Below are 18,368 nucleotides of genomic sequence, written 5' to 3' on the forward strand. Positions count from 1 at the left end.
ATCTTGTTGAGAATTTTTGCATCCATGTTCATCAGGGATATTGGTCTGTAATTCTCCTTTTTGGTGAGGTCTTTGTCTGGTTTTGGAATTAAGGTGATGCTGGCCTCATAGAACGAATTTGGAAGTACTCCATCTCTTTCTATCTTTCCAAACAGCTTTAGGAGAATAGGTATGGTTTCTTCTTTAAACGTTTGATAGAATTCCCCTGGGAAGCCATCTGGCCCTGGACTCTTGTGTCTTGGGAGGTTTTTGATGACTGCTTCAATTTCCTCCCTGGTTATTGGCCTGTTCAGGTTTTCTATTTCTTCCAGTTCCAGTTTTGGTAGTTTGTAGCATTCCAGAAATGCGTCCATTTCTTCTAGATTGCCTAATTTATTGCTGTAGAGCTGTTCATAATATGTTTTCAAAATCGTTTGTATTTCCTTGGTGTTGGTAGTGATCTCTCCTTTCTCATTCATGACTTTATTAATTTGAGTCTTCTCTCTCTTCTTTTTAATAAGGCTGGCTAATGGTTTATCTATCTTATTAATTCTTTCAAAGAACCAACTCCTGGTTTTATTGATCTGTTCCACAGTTCTTCTGGTCTCGATTTCGTTGAGTTCTGCTAGAATCTTTATTAACTCTCTTCTTCTGCTGGGTGTAGGATCTTATTTGCTGTTTTTTCTCTAGCTCCTTTAGGAGTAAGGTTAGCTTTTGTATTTGAGTTCTTTCCAGTTTTTGGATGAATGCTTGTATTGCGATGTATTTCCCCCTCAGGACTGCTTTTGCTGTATCCCAAAGATTTTGAACGATTGTATCTTCATTCTCATGGAGTTAAATAAAATTAAATTTAAAAAAGAAAATAAACCAAAAGTTTAACCACAGCTCCAAACTATAAATAATTTGCCACTCACTTTTTTCTTCAACTGAGTGGTAGATAATAGATTAGCTCTGTAATATCTATACCAAGTCAGCTCTCAATGGTTTCTAGTTTCCTAGTCAGGGATTTGTGCATGCCCATCTGCATGTTATAATTTGAGGATCATTCATGTTGTAAGATCCCATCAGTATCAGTCTACTTTATCCTTCTGAATTATATCTCATCAATTCAGTTGATGGGCCACTATTTTATTAGTAAGAACTTCCTGAGTAATTCAAATTCATGATGACCCTCTTTTTAGAATGTGAGGTTTACAGGTACATGCTATGATTATCACACATTTACTGCTGCCTTTAGCTGATGTGTTTTGAAGGGAACATATTTTGGGTATTACTTTCAGGATTTTTATGCAGAAGAATGACTAATTGCAAATAACTAAGTCAATCATTTCTATTTACCAAAACAAACAAAAAACAGAAAAACCCACAATCAAACAAAAAACATGTAACTAAGAGAAAGAGACTAAGATGAGAATACTGCCTACTTCAGGATTCTAATCACAGTTGGTGGTGACTCAACAGCCAAGGGAGAAAAGCCTCATTTTAAAGTCATCCCTTTTTAATGTTTGAAATAATTTCCAAGGTCTACAGTCCAATGTCTACAACTTGATAATAATATAAGCTTTGCCCAAGGACACTTGGTGACTGCCAGAAATTAGATTAGAACTCCATCTCTTAGCTTCTGGGTTAATATGTTTTTGCCCTTTAGATACCTACTTCCCTGTGACTCAAATCCTGCCTTAACTATGAACCCCTCAGTAATTGTTTTCTATTAATCATTCTCTTGTTTCACTTAATTCCCCACCCCACTCCCACCAGGTGAGTTAGTTTATATGACCTTGGACTTCATTTTAGAAAGATAGTACTCATAGCAATTAGGAAAATTCTATATTCAGAATAGTGGTTTACAATAACTAGTAGAGAATGAGAGGAAAGAATGAAAGTGAATTTAAGTATGAAAAAGCCTGAAAATGATTTTGTAACTCTCATTCAAAATGTTAAACATAAAGAAATACAGACATAAAACAATAAAATAAAATTGACCAATATCCCTTTTCTCTTAGTTATATTATTCACATACAACTGAGTTATAATCATGATAGATAAGTCTATAAAATATGTATAATTAAATTTTTGCCAAATTTTAGCTACCAATTAGGTATCATTGTCAAATGAATTTACTATTTTAAGCTACCCAGTGAGCCAAGTAAGATACTTTGTAATATTAAAGAATTCTTGGGGACTTGTCTAAAGCATGGCCAGACTGCATTTTTGCTTAATGGATGATGCTCTTTTCTCCTCGACTTCTTTGATAATACTTCTGTCCTCTTGCTATCAACTTCAGTCCTTCCAGAGGTCTTCCCTCATAATCCTATTTTACCAAAGTGTGACAGTGACCTATAGAACTTATAGTTCTATCTCTTTCTCTCTGAAGGTAGACTGGAGGCCAAGACTTGTATTTTTTACCTAAATCTATATAGTAATGTGTAGTGATTATTAAATTAATTAATTATAACAAATCAGTGCACTTAAATTCAAATCATGTCCAAATCTAAGAATTTTTGAGGTGAGTTCCTTTGAAACTAGATATTCAGTGAATTATATAATATATTCTATCTAATGTGAACCTTTGTTTGTTAGTTCATATCTGTGCATACTACTCACAGATAGTTTAAGTGGAAGCCTGTCTGAGTTAAATGATTCAGATCATACTGAATCATTTAGGAATATTGCAAAAAAAAAAGCCATTTTTATCAGAAAAGGCAAGAAAATAAAAGAGAGAATAAATGTATATCAGGTAAGTAAAAAAAATCTCTCTTTTACTGCTAAGAAACAATTTTTTAGTTTTCTAATCACTTTTTTTAGATTTTTTATTCTTTGTGGAACTATCTCCAAGAAATATAAAGCATTCTAGGAAAATTTTCAATGACCAGTCACAATGAAACTTTCCAAATAGGATTTTCATCTTAAATTTATGAGAGAGACAAAAATGGTGAGGACTCTGTTTCAATAGGAATGATATAAGATTGAGTATAATTATCCCCAATTATCAATAATTTTTGGAGCAGATTCAGGCAAATTAAATCTCTTTGTTATTCTTGTTGTTAATGTTAACATATTTCAGTTTATTACTGGTGTCAGTAAGTAGGTTATCTTACTCTTTGAATAAATACTATTTTTACCAAGAATATCAACAATTTCTTCCAATATGAAAACTTCTGCTACTGGACTTATATGTCATATCTAAATATGACAAACAATCCATCTTTCAGAGGATTAATTATTTTGCGTATGTGTTGTATTGTTTTGGGTATGAATTTAACAAGTATGAAGGTATCCTATGGGAAATGACTGCATAACTGTAAAGAGTAACCATGGCAAGAGATTTCTTGTCTCCATTCTCACTTAGTTTTTGATAACCAGTTCATTGCTATCACTTGCAGAGTTAAAATAGAAGACAGGGGTTTTCTAATGTATTCCTTTATTAATCTAGATTTCAGTTACATCTTTCTAATTTCTTCTGATAAGTTTAAAGTGAAAACAAAGTCTTTTAGCTAATGTTTCACTATAAAACAGTTCACCAAAATGAATATCATTAATCCTGGATCCAGAAGTAAAAGAAAACAGAAAGCATTGTATTTTTCATTCTTTCCAGAAGGGTCATTCTGTCTGTTAGTCCCGTTGTGTGAACAGATACATAGGAAGACAGAGCTAGAAGTTTCCCACAATATTTTTCCTTCATGCTTCCTACAGAGGCTCTTAAAGTGATCACAAAAGAAGCCGCAAGCAGTTCAGCCATCAGGTCTCCACAGGGCACCAGAGGATCTATAAGCATTGCTTTGTAGTCATTTTCCTGAAGTGTGACTGTAGATTATACTCTCATGAAGGACTTTTATTTTTTCAGTCATTTCAACAAAGAAATCTCTGTTTTATTGTTGACTGCCAGGATGTTTACTTTGGTAAGCCTTTAAGAACTAGGTCTATAAATTTTTATTTGAATTCTCAAATAATGTTTTGTTATCTGGTGAATGGCTTACCTTGAAGTTCAGGAGGGAAGGCTTCTTGTAGTCAACAAGGTGAGTATATGAAGGAGTCAACACTGTTATCTCATGGCCTCTCTCTGTGAGTTTGTTCAGAATTATCTTTACATTAAGCCAGTGTCTCGTGTCACATGACTACCACCAGAATCTTCCTGCAGAATTCATAATCAGAGCAGAAGAGCTGCAGCAGCAGAATTGTCATGGCCCACTTCTCAATTATCATGACAGCAGCACCCTTGCACGTTGTTCCGTAGAGGTCACAGTGTGTTGCTGCTGAAAGGAGAGATAAAATGGCAGTTTAGATATAGAACAAGTTAAAAATTAATTTTAAAGGGAAAAGTTTATTCATTGCATGCAAGTTTTATGTTCATTGAGAGAATAAAACAGGCAAAAATATCTGGGAAAAATTATTCCAAACTTCTAGAACTTAAAATACATGAAATAAAGATACATTTATTCTTTGGATTGGTAATGAGAGAAATGACATCCTAAAATTAATATTTCATACGCAGAACTACACACACACTCTGACACCCATTCCACCCTATGATCAAAGGTGCCAGGTAGTTTAAGTAAACATATTCCACATCTTTTTCCCAATGTGGAATAAAGACTGATTTGCTTAATTACATTTGGATATTTCAGGGAACATTTGATAAGAACGAAATATAAATATTTCAGGGTGTTAAGAATTCCAGAGGAAGAACACAATTATTCCTATAAGAAACTGTTAGAAACAACTTTACTGAGGCAGATAACACATGGGGTGAGATGAAGCTCTGGTAGGCTGTAGACAGAGTGTGGCAAAAAGGCAGAGTTCACAGTAAATAGAAAGATGGGAGCCATTCATGGATATTGAGATGGATATTGGGAAATTATTCCAGTGGATGTGGGTCTCAGATAAAGCTGTGGGCAGTGGGTTATAGAAGAAAGTTGTGTTGAAATAGGAGACATTAAGTTAGTCTCGAGTCATATACAATGAGTTTAGATTTTAATTTATATGCAAAAATTATTTGCTCAGGTTTTTTTTTTTTTTTTTTTTTTTTTTTTTTTTTTTTTTTTAAAGATTTTATTTATTTATTCATGATAGTCACACAGAGAGAGAGACAGAGAGGCAGAGACATAGGCAGAGGGAGAAGCAGGCTCCATGCAGGGAGCCCGACGTGGGATTCGATCCCGGGTCTCCAGGATCGCGCCCCGGGCCAAAGGCAGGCGCCAAACCGCTGCGCCACCCAGGGATCCCTGCTCAGGTTTTAAGGGGAGTCAGTCACAAGATCAAATTTTTCCTTTAGCAAACACTTCTGGCAGCTAAACATAAATTGGCATGTAAAGATAAGATTTTAAAAGAAGGGAAATGATTAAAAATGTGGATTAATAACTTAAACATGGGATCACAATAGCCTGAAACATAGACTGATAATAAGAGATGTTAGAAACACAGTTGAAATTTATATTTGCTGGGACACCTGGGTGGCTCAGTGGTTGAGCACCCGCCTCTGGCTCAGGTCATGATCCCAGGGTCCTGGTTTGAGTCCTGCATCGGGTTCCCCATGAGGAGCCACTTCTCCCTCTGCCTATGTCTCTGCCTTTCTCTCTGTGACTCTTATGAAAAAAATAAATAAAATTTTAAAAAAAAGAAACTTGTACTTACTGACTAGATCTGTGACTAGAAAAAAAGTACTAGAGCAAAGATGTATGGTTTTGTAAAAATGGAAGAAGTGTGATTTCTGCCTAAATAACCAAAAGGCTGAAATGTCACTATGTAAAATATCATACGCAAACTCACAGCAGGTCTAGGATCAATATGATCTATTTCAGATTTTTTTTTCCTACAGTGATTGATTTAATAAGAAAACTCTATGCAAATGTTCATATGCCCCTTGGCTATTCAGATTTAGGTAGATGATAATGTTTCAAGATATGTAGTGGGTAATCTTTCACGTACTCATTTATCTGTCCCTCTATGTTAATAATTAATGTACATCACTGTAAATCCTTTTCTTTAACACATTCAATAAACAATTTCTACCCCTACTAAGTGAAAGTTTTGCCCGGAGTTATGATGGGTACTCAAACTGCACAAGCTTTTACATTAATAGATGAATTTGGAAGAGGTGAAGAGTATAATTTTTCTCCTCTTCCATCACTGAGACGACTGTGAAGAATCGTGAACCATTCTGTGTTATATGTACATGCTTCTGAACATCTGTGTGTATTGATGTGTGAAAAATGGAAGTAGAAAAAAAAACATGGAATGGGAGATTAGAGACCCATGATGTCATATCTCACTTTTTATGTCTAATAAACATTGATTCATTACTCCTGCAACAGCAACTCACAATTGAGGTTGGATTGCAATGATAACTTCACTGGGGGAAAGAAGAGGATATTCAGAATCTTGAAATAAAATTTCAAGCATCAATACATGTATTGCCATTAGCAGAAATCAAGAGCCCCCCCCCAGGAACACTATTTTACCTTGCAAGTTTCTCAAAGAGATTTTACTCAGATGCTACAACCCAAGCAAAAGATGGCCCCTCTCATGGTCCCTAGTATTAGCTAACTACAATATTGTTACCTTATTTAACATAACCATCTTTTTCTTTCTCAAAACGGTTTCCTTCCCAAATCCCTAACATTCCACATTTCTTTCATTTTTTTTTTTTTGAAAACTCAAAACGTGTTGTACACCTTTCTTTTTACTAAAAAAAAAAAAACAAAAAACAAACAAACAAAAAACCTACCATCATATTCACAAAGAACCAAATGATGTTTAGGTCTCTCATTTCTATAAAGTCTCCTTTATGTGTTGACCCTCAGTTTGTTTCTCTTGCTATTGTCTGAGGTTGAGACCTTGTATTTTCCAAATGACTTCTCAAAACCTCCACCTAAATGTCACTTTGGCTCCTTGAAGCAAATAAATTCAAAAGAGAGCACAGTATACTAATCTCAAAGAAGTTGCTCCTCCAGTTGTTTCCTATTTCTGTAAAAGCTGACTCTGTTCAAATACACTCACAAGGTGGAAACCCTGGAGTCTCCCTTAATTCTTTCTCTTCCCTGAAGACATTCCTGTCACTGAACTTTTCCATATGAGAACTTAATATTTAGTAGAAGCTCTTAAAGGACACATATCCAAATTTCTGTTGTTGGTAAATGAATTAAGAATAGCCGTGTTTACGGTAGACAGATGCAGAAAGACATAATGTCCTCAATATCATTTTGTAATTCCTTTGTCTGGATAATCCCTCAATGGCTGTAGCCATTGTTACAGCCCCACTCAAGGGTGTCTCTGAAACGCAGTGGTGGAGCAAAATCTTCCCAATGGGTAGAATATCAAGCATAGATCCAGGTCACTCCATTTTTGTGGGGAAAATGGTGACCTTCTTTACAGACCTATAGATTCATAGGCAAAGACTAATGGATTGACTGGGTTGTCAAGGATTTGGGACTAACCAGAGGGAAGATTAAGGTAGATTATCATCTACCTAAATCTGAATAGCCCAGGGGCATATGAACATTTGCATAGAGTTCTCTTATTAAATCAGTCACTGTAGGTAAGAAGGTTTCAGGTAGAAGTATGTGAATAAACCTCTTGGTGTTTGCATGGATTATGAAGATACTCCCATTCTGTGGAAATTCCCTCCAGAAGTCATGTTCTACAGACAACTATCTCAATACAATAGTAAGGTGGTTTGGGAATGCTCGAGTGGTTCAGCCGGTTAAGCATCTGCCTTCAGCTCAGCTCAGGGCTCAGGGTCTGGGATGGAGCCCCCTGAGGGCTCAGTCAGTAGAGCATGAGACTTATGTGTTCAAGCCTTCCTGAGCAGGGAGCCTGCTTCTCCCCCTCCCTCTGCCTCTGTCCCTCCCCATGCTTGTGCTCTCTCTCTCTGTCTCTCTCTCTCTCAAATAAATAAAATCTTTTTTAAAAATGATAAGATGGTTTGGATGATCAGTCCTGTGAATGTCGGTGTCTTTTTCCAGACTTTCTGAATTTGATCTTAAGGCCCATGCACCAAGGAACAATGGAGACTGTGGTGGAATATGATGCACAGCATGGACTTCACCTCACCAGGGCTCATTTGGATACTCCAGCTGTTACATGCTCAGATTGTTAATAGCAGAGATCTTCCCCACCCTCTTCCCAATATGGTAAACTCTCAAGGGTTCTAGCCACAAAGTAGAAAAATTGCATTGGTCACCTTCCATCGTCGGTGATGCATGATTTTTCCTTCAGAAAAGTCGTTATCATTTCCAAATGACAGGCAGTTTACCTACGGAAAAGCAAGAGGCATCAAGACGGCCTATGAGCAGGTTCAGAAGGGGCCCCTGAAACTAAAAGGCATCGCAGAGCTCGGTGTGACCAAGCGGAAGAAGAAAAAGAAGGACAAAGACAAGGCGAAACTCCTGGAAGTGATGGGAATGAGCAAAAAGAACGAGGAGGACTAGCAGCACGGCCTGGACAAGGGAACCCCAGCCCAGGCGGCCTTCGAGAAGATGCAGGAGAAGCAGCAAATGGAAAGAATCCTGAAGAAAGCATCCAAAACCCACAAGCAGAGAGTGGAGGACTTCAACAGACACCTGGACACCCTTACGGAGCATTATGACATCCCCACAGTCAGCTGGACGAAGTAGCCTCCCCACCCAGGGTATGCAGTGGCATCGAGGGGAATTGGAAGGCAACGTTAAGGTTCTGTTTGGTGCCTTTGGTATTTTCTAGAAACATTATTTTACACACACCCTTGTGTTTTCTGCTGGGACAGATGCTTTCCAAAGCAGCGTGCCCTCTTGCTGGAACTTGATTAAACTAAGACTGTTCTTTTACTCCATTTCAGTTTGTTGGTAGCATAGAAGGTAAACTTTTTTAGTTTGGACTGGAAATTTTGTACAGGTTTATTTAGAGATTAAGGTTATTTCTGTGTCACATACAGAAAAGTGCCTTTACACCCCAGTTGCATCTCATTCCGACAGTCATCCAGGAGCTGTCTTTACCCGGAAGAAACGGACTCCAGAGGCTAAGGAGTTAATGTCAGCATGGACTCCAGTGGATAAGGAGCTAATGCCAGCACAGCCTGAGCTTACAGACCCCACGGGGCCTGCGGGGCCTGCGTGAGCTGTCCTCCCAAGCACCCTTTAGCTTGAGGCTTATTCTCTTCCTTCCAGAGCCTAGGGAATCCACTTAAACCTTCATGGCCTTCAGAATGCCTCCTCAGCCACCTGGTGTGTGAGACAATGCAGCCTGGGAAGCAGAACAACCGCCAAATGCAGGGATGTAGTGCATACCTTGTCCCTGTCTGAGCAGCCTGTGGCCCGCATGCAGTCTCTCCCCCTAGGGTCCCCATTCCAGACATGTCTAGAGGGTATCCCCGTGGCAGACTTCGTTAATCAAGCACAGCATCCCTTTGTAATGGGCCCAGACACAGCCTGCCTCACTACCCTCAACCCTAGGCTCTAAGCAATCCCCACGTTTATTCAGAGTTGGCACAGAACATGTAGCCTGCTTGGTGTTTCTGGCCTAAGGACACCTCAGGGGTGACAGGACCTGGGCAGAGCCCCAGCACCGAGAGTACAGTCAAAGGAGATGACGGAGGTCCTGGTGCTGGAGAGCCCTGACCTCTGAGGACCTGTGTTATACCCACGTGATGAGGATCAAACCATATATACTACTGGGAGGAAGACTGTTGACCTAGGTAGTGGCAGAGTAGTAAAGTCAAAAGAGAAAAACCACGTGTTGGGTTTGGGGCTGTCACGTATGAACAGAATAAAGCAAAAAATAATTATTAAAAAAAAATTTCCAAATGACAGATTTTCCCCCTCCCCTTCTCTGTATTATTTCTGCCAGATAACCAACTATGCACATGAACCCTAAAGGAATATCTTGGTGTTGATGTCAACATCGTGTATAACCAATTAAGGAAATTCAACAAAGCCTAATATTCATGGAGTTTACTGAGTTTTACCAAATTCTTCCTTAACTAATGAGAGTTTTTCAGGGTTTTAGCTGGGAGACAATATCCTATATATTTTATTTTATTTTATTTTATTTTTAATAAATTAATTTTTTATTGGTGTTCAATTTACCAACATACAGAATAACACCCGTATATATTTTAGAGGCTGTCTTAAATATGCAGTGTATGGGTCAGAGCATAACCTCATATATATGCCTTCTGTATTTTCGTTTGAAAACATGGGTTCAGATCTCAAGGCGTTGAAAGGGAGAATGAGTCCCCTAACAAGTATGCCTCACTATTGCCCTAGCAGGTTTGTTTTTCATTATTACCACTTGGAGTCAGGCAGTTTGGAGGTTACATTTATCATGGAAGGAAGGATTCCACCCAGGAATATAGCCAGGATGTCAGATTCTTATTAGATTATTAACTGTGAATTACTTTGAGCTTGATAAGTTTGAGATCCTCTGCTTCAGAATTCGTTCAAAGAAGGTGTTACTCTCTTGGCTGTGATCATGAATTCAAAATACCGAAGATTAATTAGGCTACTGACATTTATTTGGAGTGGATGAAGTTTTGGATCATCCTATCAGGTAAAGAACCCTAACCAGAGGAGATGCTCCCTGAGGCTTAAGGGAAACAGGGAAGGTTACTGAACAAAATAAGTAAAAGTATTAGCTGCCGCCTCCTGAATAGCTCCAAGGCCTGAAATGTAAGAGCTGTGTGTCTGTGCTCCAGCTAATGGGAATTGGTTTCTGCTCTTTAGGGATGAGTGTTTCCTCATCTGAGCAGTTTTTTGAGTGACTGTTAAGGAAAGTCCATTCTCACTGTATATGTATGTATGTGTTATTTTTTATCTGTTTATTATCCAAATAGGGATCCCTGGGTGGCGCAGCGGTTTGGTGCCTGCCTTTGGCCCAGGGCACGATCCTGGAGACCCGGGATCGAATCCCACGTCGGGCTCCCGGTGCATGGAGCCTGCTTCTCCCTCTGCCTGTGTCTCTGCCTCTCTCTCTCTCTCTCTCTGTGACTATCATAAATACATAAAAAAATTTAAAAAATAAATATATATATATATATATATATATATATATATATATATATATATGCTGCAGTTAGACCAACTAATGCAGTGGTATCACTCAGGAATTTTTGCCTGCTGCCTTTGGATGTTATTTAGGCAAAGGAAGAAATCAGCAGGTAGTCAGCAAGAGAGGAGAAAGCAGGTGAACAGTGGCTATTGAGAAGAAACAAATCTCTATGTTGTGGGTGGCCACTCTCAGAAACCAAATGGGTGCCTGAATTGGGTGGTGCTCAACACCATGAATGGCTACCCCATCTCTCTTGGATCTTAAGCCACTTGCTATATTCCAATAGGAATAAACTGCATGGAGCAAGCATAAAGAGCTCCTCTCAGGACATAATCGAATTGTAAAAGTCAAAACACATCAACATGAACCACCTTTAAAAATACTAGCATTAAAAAAAAATTAAAAAAATAAAAATAAAAATACTAGCATTTAAGAAATACATCTTTAGCCTTCACAAAAAGATTTAAGAATTTATTTGCATTTTCAGGAATGTACATATTCAAAAGAAACACATATTCCTATATACCACATATCATGCATTTATTTTTAAATTGGAAGTAATTTTCAATATGCCATATTGAAATAAATATGAATTTCAAAAATTTCAGTAAGCCAACGGCTGTAATTTATCACCTCAATTATACATCAACTATTGAAATTAAAACTTTAATTAGAATATGTCATTAAGTGTATAAGGGATAAAGAAAGTGCAGTCTTTATTTGTTAAATTAATGCAAAGCTGATTCAAATATGATTTTAATTAGTGTTTTGTGTCATAAGTATTTACTAAAACATACTCTTAGTCAAGCAGGTCTGCTAATATCTTACATCCTTGGCATAATATTTAATTGATACATTTAAATTTGCAAGATATACAGACTGAAAAATAATATGATGGTCTTACATTCCAAGGAAATATTTGTTTTTGCTAGGGAACTAAATCTTGGATTATAAAGACTGATTACAGACTATGAGCATTAGTGATTTTACAATATAAAAAATTGATATTTAAAGTTAATGTTATTACTTGTACTGTTAATTAAACATCTCATAAAAGTACTATTTTTTTCCATATTTCTTAATAATTTCCTCAATAGATGACCTATTCACCTTTAACATACTGCTGACATTCTCTGTCCCTGAGGAAAAATAATGACTCAATTAATCTCTTTTGTTTGAGGGCAGTCCCCATACCCTTGTTTCAAAAATAGGTACACATGAGTACTTATTGATTATAGGCAAGAGCAAAGGCCATGATTATCTATGTATGAAATAGGAATTTGCAGACCTTCTCTAGTATGATGCACCATTACAGTACTTATCAATTTAGGCTCTGACCCCAGCAACTTTGGGCAAGCAGAAGGCCTTATTTTTATGAAAAAGAAACTTTGTGAGTTCCTCAGGATTCAGCATGTGGTCAGTCAGCATACTCTTAAGGTTAAGCATAATGAAAAATAATGATATTTTGACTAAAAGGATAATAAAATTATTAGTATCCTTGTGCCAGGAAAATGAGAGGAAAGGGTAAAGGCACCTGGGAAAAGACAAAGGAATACTGGGGCATGTTCACTAGTTAATGATCATGTTGAATTTTTAGGCTTTACCTCTAGGCTAGAGCAGAAGAACGGGAATTTTGAAAATGAGATGGAGATACTGTGTTTTCATTAAGGTCACGGTGGTTAGACTGAACGGGATTGCCCATTAAGGCCTCTTCCCAGCTTAGAAAGATCTACTCCCTCTTTTTCTTCTTTCCTGCTTTACTAAATTTTCGACAAGAAAACAAACAACATTTTGTGACCAAGAATATAGCAGTCGCCACACAGGCCAGCAGGAATCCAATCACATCCAAGGAGTGGTACTGGAACCAGGTGAGGTCATGGGAGGCTGGCCGCAGGTGCTTGGCTCCTTTGTGGCGCATGACAAACTCAATCCAGAAGACTGCTCGGTCCAGGGGCTTTACAGGTTGATCATGGTGAATCCTCGATAATCTTGTAGCATTCTCTTTATAACTGGCAGGCAAAAATATAGAAATTAGAGCGTTTCTGTTTTCATTACAGGTAACATGTGATACACGTTATAGGTTATGTAAGCCAAAGGCCATAGATACACGGAGAAAAAAATTCATTCTTGCTGAGACATAAACTTTGTTGGTTGCATAGCATCTTAAGAGTCAGGAAGGGAATATGTAGATGAAATATATTCTTAACAGAATGTGATGAAATGCAAACACAAAAAAATGGACTAAGTTTATTGCAAATGTATGTCCTAATTTCTCCAAGGAGGAATTTTGAGATTGCGTAAAGTATAGTTTCCAGGGTTGTTCCAAAACCAAGACTGGGAGTAACCCAATATAGTGGGGAAACTCCCATAAGTAGGTTCACAAGCATGGTCTCTAATATCTGGCATTATATAATCATGATTATAGACAAGCTGATAATCAACATTCATAAACAATTTCTGCAGTGTCTAAGACCCTGGCACTGTGATAATTCCTCCAGTGCACACAGTTGTGTCTCTATGATGCAAAGGACAGTGTCTCTATTGACAATATCAAGGTTGGTAAAGATACTGGGATAATTTTGGAAATGGCAAGGACATGGACTTTGAGTTTTTTAGATAAATAGAAATATCTTGCTAGAATTAAACCCCCCTAATCATGTGGCATGACAGTAGCAATAGTTATATGGAGTTGACAACTCTAATCTCTCAAACAAAAATCGATAGAAGTATGTATTTGAAAGGCAAGTAATATCATGACCAACCATTTCTTGGTTGATGAGCCAGAATTAGTATATTTCCTTTGGGTTTTGTGTTAGAGATAAAAGTTTCGACCAGATGACGTGAAGATGGTAGAATATAAATGACTTGGGAAGAGATGTCCTAGTGTGATTTACATATTGTTGGGATTGGAGAAGGAGAAATGTGGTTATTATTCACCAGTGAACACGGTATGCTAGATGCAGTAGGAGAGGATAATTCACTTATGTTCATTTTTGTGTGTGGTGAGAAAGAATATTCTCCAATCGGGTTGAAATGTTAGTAATATATATACAGCTTTTCACTTGAGATTTTTTTTTAATTTATTATTTATTGGTGTTCAATTTGCCAACATATAGAATAACACCCAGTGCTCATCCCATCAAGTGGCCCCCTCAGTGCCCATCACCCAGTCACCACCACCTCCCGCCCACCTCCCTTTCTACCACCCCTTGTTCATTTCCCAGAGTTAGGAGTCTCTCATGTTCTGTCTCCCTCTCTGTTATTTCCCACTCACATTTTCTCCTTTCCTTCACTTGAGATTATATATACATATTTCATCAAAGAAGATTTGATTATATATATATATAATCATAGTAATAAACAATATTTATAAAATTATTACCTACTCAGTATCTCTCCTCCCTGTGTATATGCATATATTGATCAATGGTATTGTAAGTGTTAATGATGGTTACTTTTGAATGATAGAGTTAATTATCACTTCCAATTTGGTACTTAGTTAATGGTTATAATATTTAAATAAGCATATGTATGTGTGTTTATACAAACAAGCATATTGTTCAAAATATGTCTGAGAACTCACATCATCATTAAATGATTCATTCTGAAAAAAATATTAATAAAATATTTGAAGCATTAGTCTTTTACCCCATTTTCAGCAAATCACTTAGTGTTTAGAAAATGAAAAAATAAAGTGGTTTTGATATTGGTCATGTTATGATTGTTATTTGAAATAAATCAGTTACAAGGCATGAAACGCTGAATATTTCCAGGTGTGATGGGTAGCCTAATCCACGGTAGGCCTTTAAAGCAGTCGTACTTACGAAGGTTCATTAATGACTGTTCTCAGGGCATGGAGCAGATCTGCACTGGTCATTGTGTTGATGTTCACCTCCACAGCTGCTCCTTTGGCCTTCATGTGAGCGATGTTGTCAGGCTGATCAGCAAACATAGGCACTCCCACCATAGGAACCCCGTGATAAATAGCTTCATAGATCCCATTGGTTCCACCGTGAGTGATAAAAGCTTTTGTTTTGGGATGACCTAGTTTGGAATTGGGTGAGAAGTAGATGAGGATTTCATTGTCATGGGTTAACAGAATTGGAGAGAGAGGGAAAAGACTACAGGGGTAACTCAATGAAGAGAGCAGCAGTTTTCTACAAAAGCCAAGAGCGTCTGGGCTATGCCTATCTCAGAAAACTATGATCCCAGGAAAGCAGGCAGTAGTTCCCTCTGCATTGTCTGCAAAGACTTTACTGAGGAGGAAATACCTGAACTGAGACTGAAACTTGAAGAGTGATGGGAGTCTCAGCTGAAGATGCTCTTTTGTGAATCGAAGGAAGCACCGACTCTCTAAAATGAACTGCCAATTCTCGAATTATTTCTGCTTTAAGACGGCAAGTAAAATGTGACATTTGATTCTCTTTTTCTAGATTTATTTATTTATTTATTTATTTATTTATTTATTTATTTATTAAATTTTGTTTTAGATTCCAGTGTAGTTAACATACAATGTTGTATTAGTTTGGGGTGTACAATATAGTGATTCAACACCTCCATACACCACCCAGTACCCATCACAACAAGTGCACTCCCTAGTCCTCATCACCTATTTATCCTTGCCCCATCCAATCAATTCCCCTCTGGGGACCAGCAGTTTGTTCCCTATAGTTAAGAGTCTATTTCTTGGTTTGTCTCCCTCTCTTTTTTACTTTTCCTTTGCTCATTTCCTCTTCTGTTGTTATTGTTTCTTAAATTCCTCATGTGAATGAAATCATATGGTATCTACCTTTCTCTGACTTAATTATTTCTCTTAGCACTATACTCCCCACTCTATCCATATCCTTGCATATGGCAAGGTTTCATTCTTTTTAAAACTGAACAATAGTCCATTGTATTCACATACCACTTCTTCTTTATCCATTCAGCAATCGATGGGCACTTAAGCTGCTTTCATATCTTGGCTATTGTAAATAATGCTGCTATAGGGATCCCTGGGTGGCGCAGCAGTTTAGCGCCTGCCTTTGGCCCAGGGTGCAATCCTGGAGACCCGGGATCGAATCCCACGTCGGGCTCCCGGTGCATGGAGCCTGCTTCTCCCTCTGCCTGTGTCTCTGCCTCTCTCTCTCTCTTTCTCTCTCTCTCTGTGTGACTATCATAAATAAATAAAAAAAAAAATTAAAAAAAATAATGCTGCTATAAATATAGGGGTGCATGTATCTCTTTGAATTTGTTCTTTTGTATTCTTTGGGTAAACCTCCAGTAGTGTGATCACTGGATCATGGGGTAGTCCTATTTTTTACTTTTTGAGGAACCTCCATACTGTGTTCCAGAGTGGCTGCACCAGTTTGCATTCCCACCAGCAGTGCAAGAGAGGTCCTTTTTCTTCACATCTTCAGCAACATTTTTCGTTTTGTGTGTTTTTGATTTTAGCCTAAAACGTGACATTTTATCTATTAAATATTCATTGAATGTATTTGCTGCTAAATAGCCACTTTACTTGCCCATTATCCAACTGTACAGGTTTTCTTCCCCTCAGTCTTACCAAGAAGATCATTCTGGGGTATCCAGTCATAGAGCCGAGTATTGGTTCCCAACGTGGCTGGTTTGTTTCCTTTGTATCTCCATAAAACCTGTCAAAGACAGTGCTTTAATTTTGCAAGTAAAAACGCACAGTGAAGGCATCTTAGGGCTGTAGAATTATTTGTAAGTTAGGTAGCCCACCACTACTTTATGTGATAGTGAGAGAAGTGGACATAAGGGGTCGTTTGCAAACACAGAGATATAGGAGGACTGTTTACATTAACCCTGTCAAAGGGGCTTGTACTAATAGTTTATTAAGTATAGTTTCATCATTTTTGTATTTCTCACTTAAAAGTTTTGAGGTGTGACATTATAAGTGAAGAGATATTAAAAAAATAAAAAGACTAGTTTAATCAGAGCATGGGGGTTTTTAAATAGCATTGAAATGAACATGAAAACTGGTAATTTATTAATGTCATAAGGCCATCTTAACTCTCATGTTTCAAACATAATGTTTTCCAAAAATATACTTAGCTTTAAGTGTTTATTGTATGCTTGTTGAATGAGTGTATGCTTCTTCCCTGCTTCCCTCTCTTCTTCCTTCCATCCCTCTTTATCCTTCCTTCCTTCCTTCCTTCCTTCCTTCCTTCCTTCCTTCCTTCCTTCCTTCCTCTCTCTCTCTCTGTCTCTCTCTCTCCTCTTCTGTAGTGTTTGAGGGAGGAAGAGCTGGAGGTTTGCTTTATTTCACTATTTAATGAAATATCTTGTTAGGATGTTAACCTTTTGTCACATACTTTTGCAGGACGAGGAGCTCTGTAAAAACTAAGTTCAGATTAAATATTATAAAGGAATTTATTTTTATTTATTTTTTATTATTTATTTATGAGAGAGAGAGAGAGAGAGAGAGAGAGAGAGAGACAGCCAGAGGGAGAAGCAGGCTCCATGCACGGAGCCCGACATGGGACTCGATCCCTAGACTCCAGGATCACGCCCTGGGCTGAAGGTGGCGCTAAACCACTGGGCCCCCCAGGAATCCCAGGTAGTGAACTTTTTTTTTTCAAGTTTTTAGTTTATTCAACAATTCAATACTTCATCCAGTAGTCATAATGGCAAGTGCAAGCCTTAATCCCCACTGCCTATTGAACTCATCCACCCACCCACATTTCCTCTAGTAACCATCAGTTTGTTCCCTTTAATTAAGAGTCAGGGCAGCCGGGGGGCTCAGCGGTTTAGCGTCGCCTTCTGTCCAGGGCGTGATCCAGGAGACCCGAGATCAAGTCCCACGTTGGGTTCCCTGCATGGGGGCTGTTTCTCCCTCTGCCTGTGTCTCTGCCTCTCTTTCTGTGTGTATAAATAAATACAATCTTTTAAAAAAAAAGAGATTGTTTCTTGGTTTCTCTGTCTCTCCCTCTTTTTCCCCATATTCATTGGTTTTGTTTCTTAAATTCCACATACAAGTGAAATCATATGGTATTTGTCTTTCTTTGACTTATTTTGCTTAGCATTATATTCTCTAGCTCCTTCTATGTCTTTACGAAGGGCCAGATTTCATTCTTTTGTATGGCTGAAAAAAATATTCCATTGTATATGTATAACACATCTTTTTTTTTTTCCAATTTTTATTTACATTTAGTTAGTTAACATACAGTGTGATGTTGGTTGCAGGAGTATAATTGAGTGATTCATCACTTAAATAATACCATGTCTTTATCCATTCATCTGTCCATGGACACTTGGGTTGCTTCCATTGTAAAGCTGCTATAAACATCGGGGATGTGTACCCCTTTGAATTAGTCTTTTGGCATTCTTTTGGTAAATACCCGGTAGCATGATTATTGGATCATAGC

At 37.7% G+C, this 18,368-nt stretch overlaps 1 protein-coding gene and 1 pseudogene across 4 annotated transcripts in view; one reads left to right on the forward strand and one right to left on the reverse strand.

Moving 5' to 3' along the window:
• Positions 1–8,177: 8,177 nt before the first annotated feature.
• Positions 8,178–8,890, forward strand: LOC112652158 (protein FAM32A-like; annotated as a pseudogene).
• Positions 8,891–11,441: 2,551 nt separating this feature from the next.
• Positions 11,442–18,368, reverse strand: part of LOC112652247 (UDP-glucuronosyltransferase 2A1) — an 85,202-nt gene continuing 78,275 nt past the window's right edge. For all 4 annotated transcript variants that reach the window (XM_025435753.3, XM_025435751.3, XM_025435752.2 and 1 more), the window contains 3 exons: positions 16,544–16,631; positions 14,823–15,042; positions 11,442–13,007 (listed from right to left, as the gene is read on the reverse strand). In XM_025435753.3, coding sequence (XP_025291538.2) covers positions 12,728–13,007; positions 14,823–15,042; positions 16,544–16,631 — 588 coding nt within the window. In that variant the 3' untranslated portion in view covers positions 11,442–12,727. The remainder of the gene's footprint in view (positions 13,008–14,822; positions 15,043–16,543; positions 16,632–18,368) is intronic.

Source organism: Canis lupus, chromosome 13, assembly GCF_003254725.2.
Source record: "Canis lupus dingo isolate Sandy chromosome 13, ASM325472v2, whole genome shotgun sequence".
Classification (NCBI taxonomy): domain Eukaryota; kingdom Metazoa; phylum Chordata; class Mammalia; order Carnivora; family Canidae; genus Canis; species Canis lupus.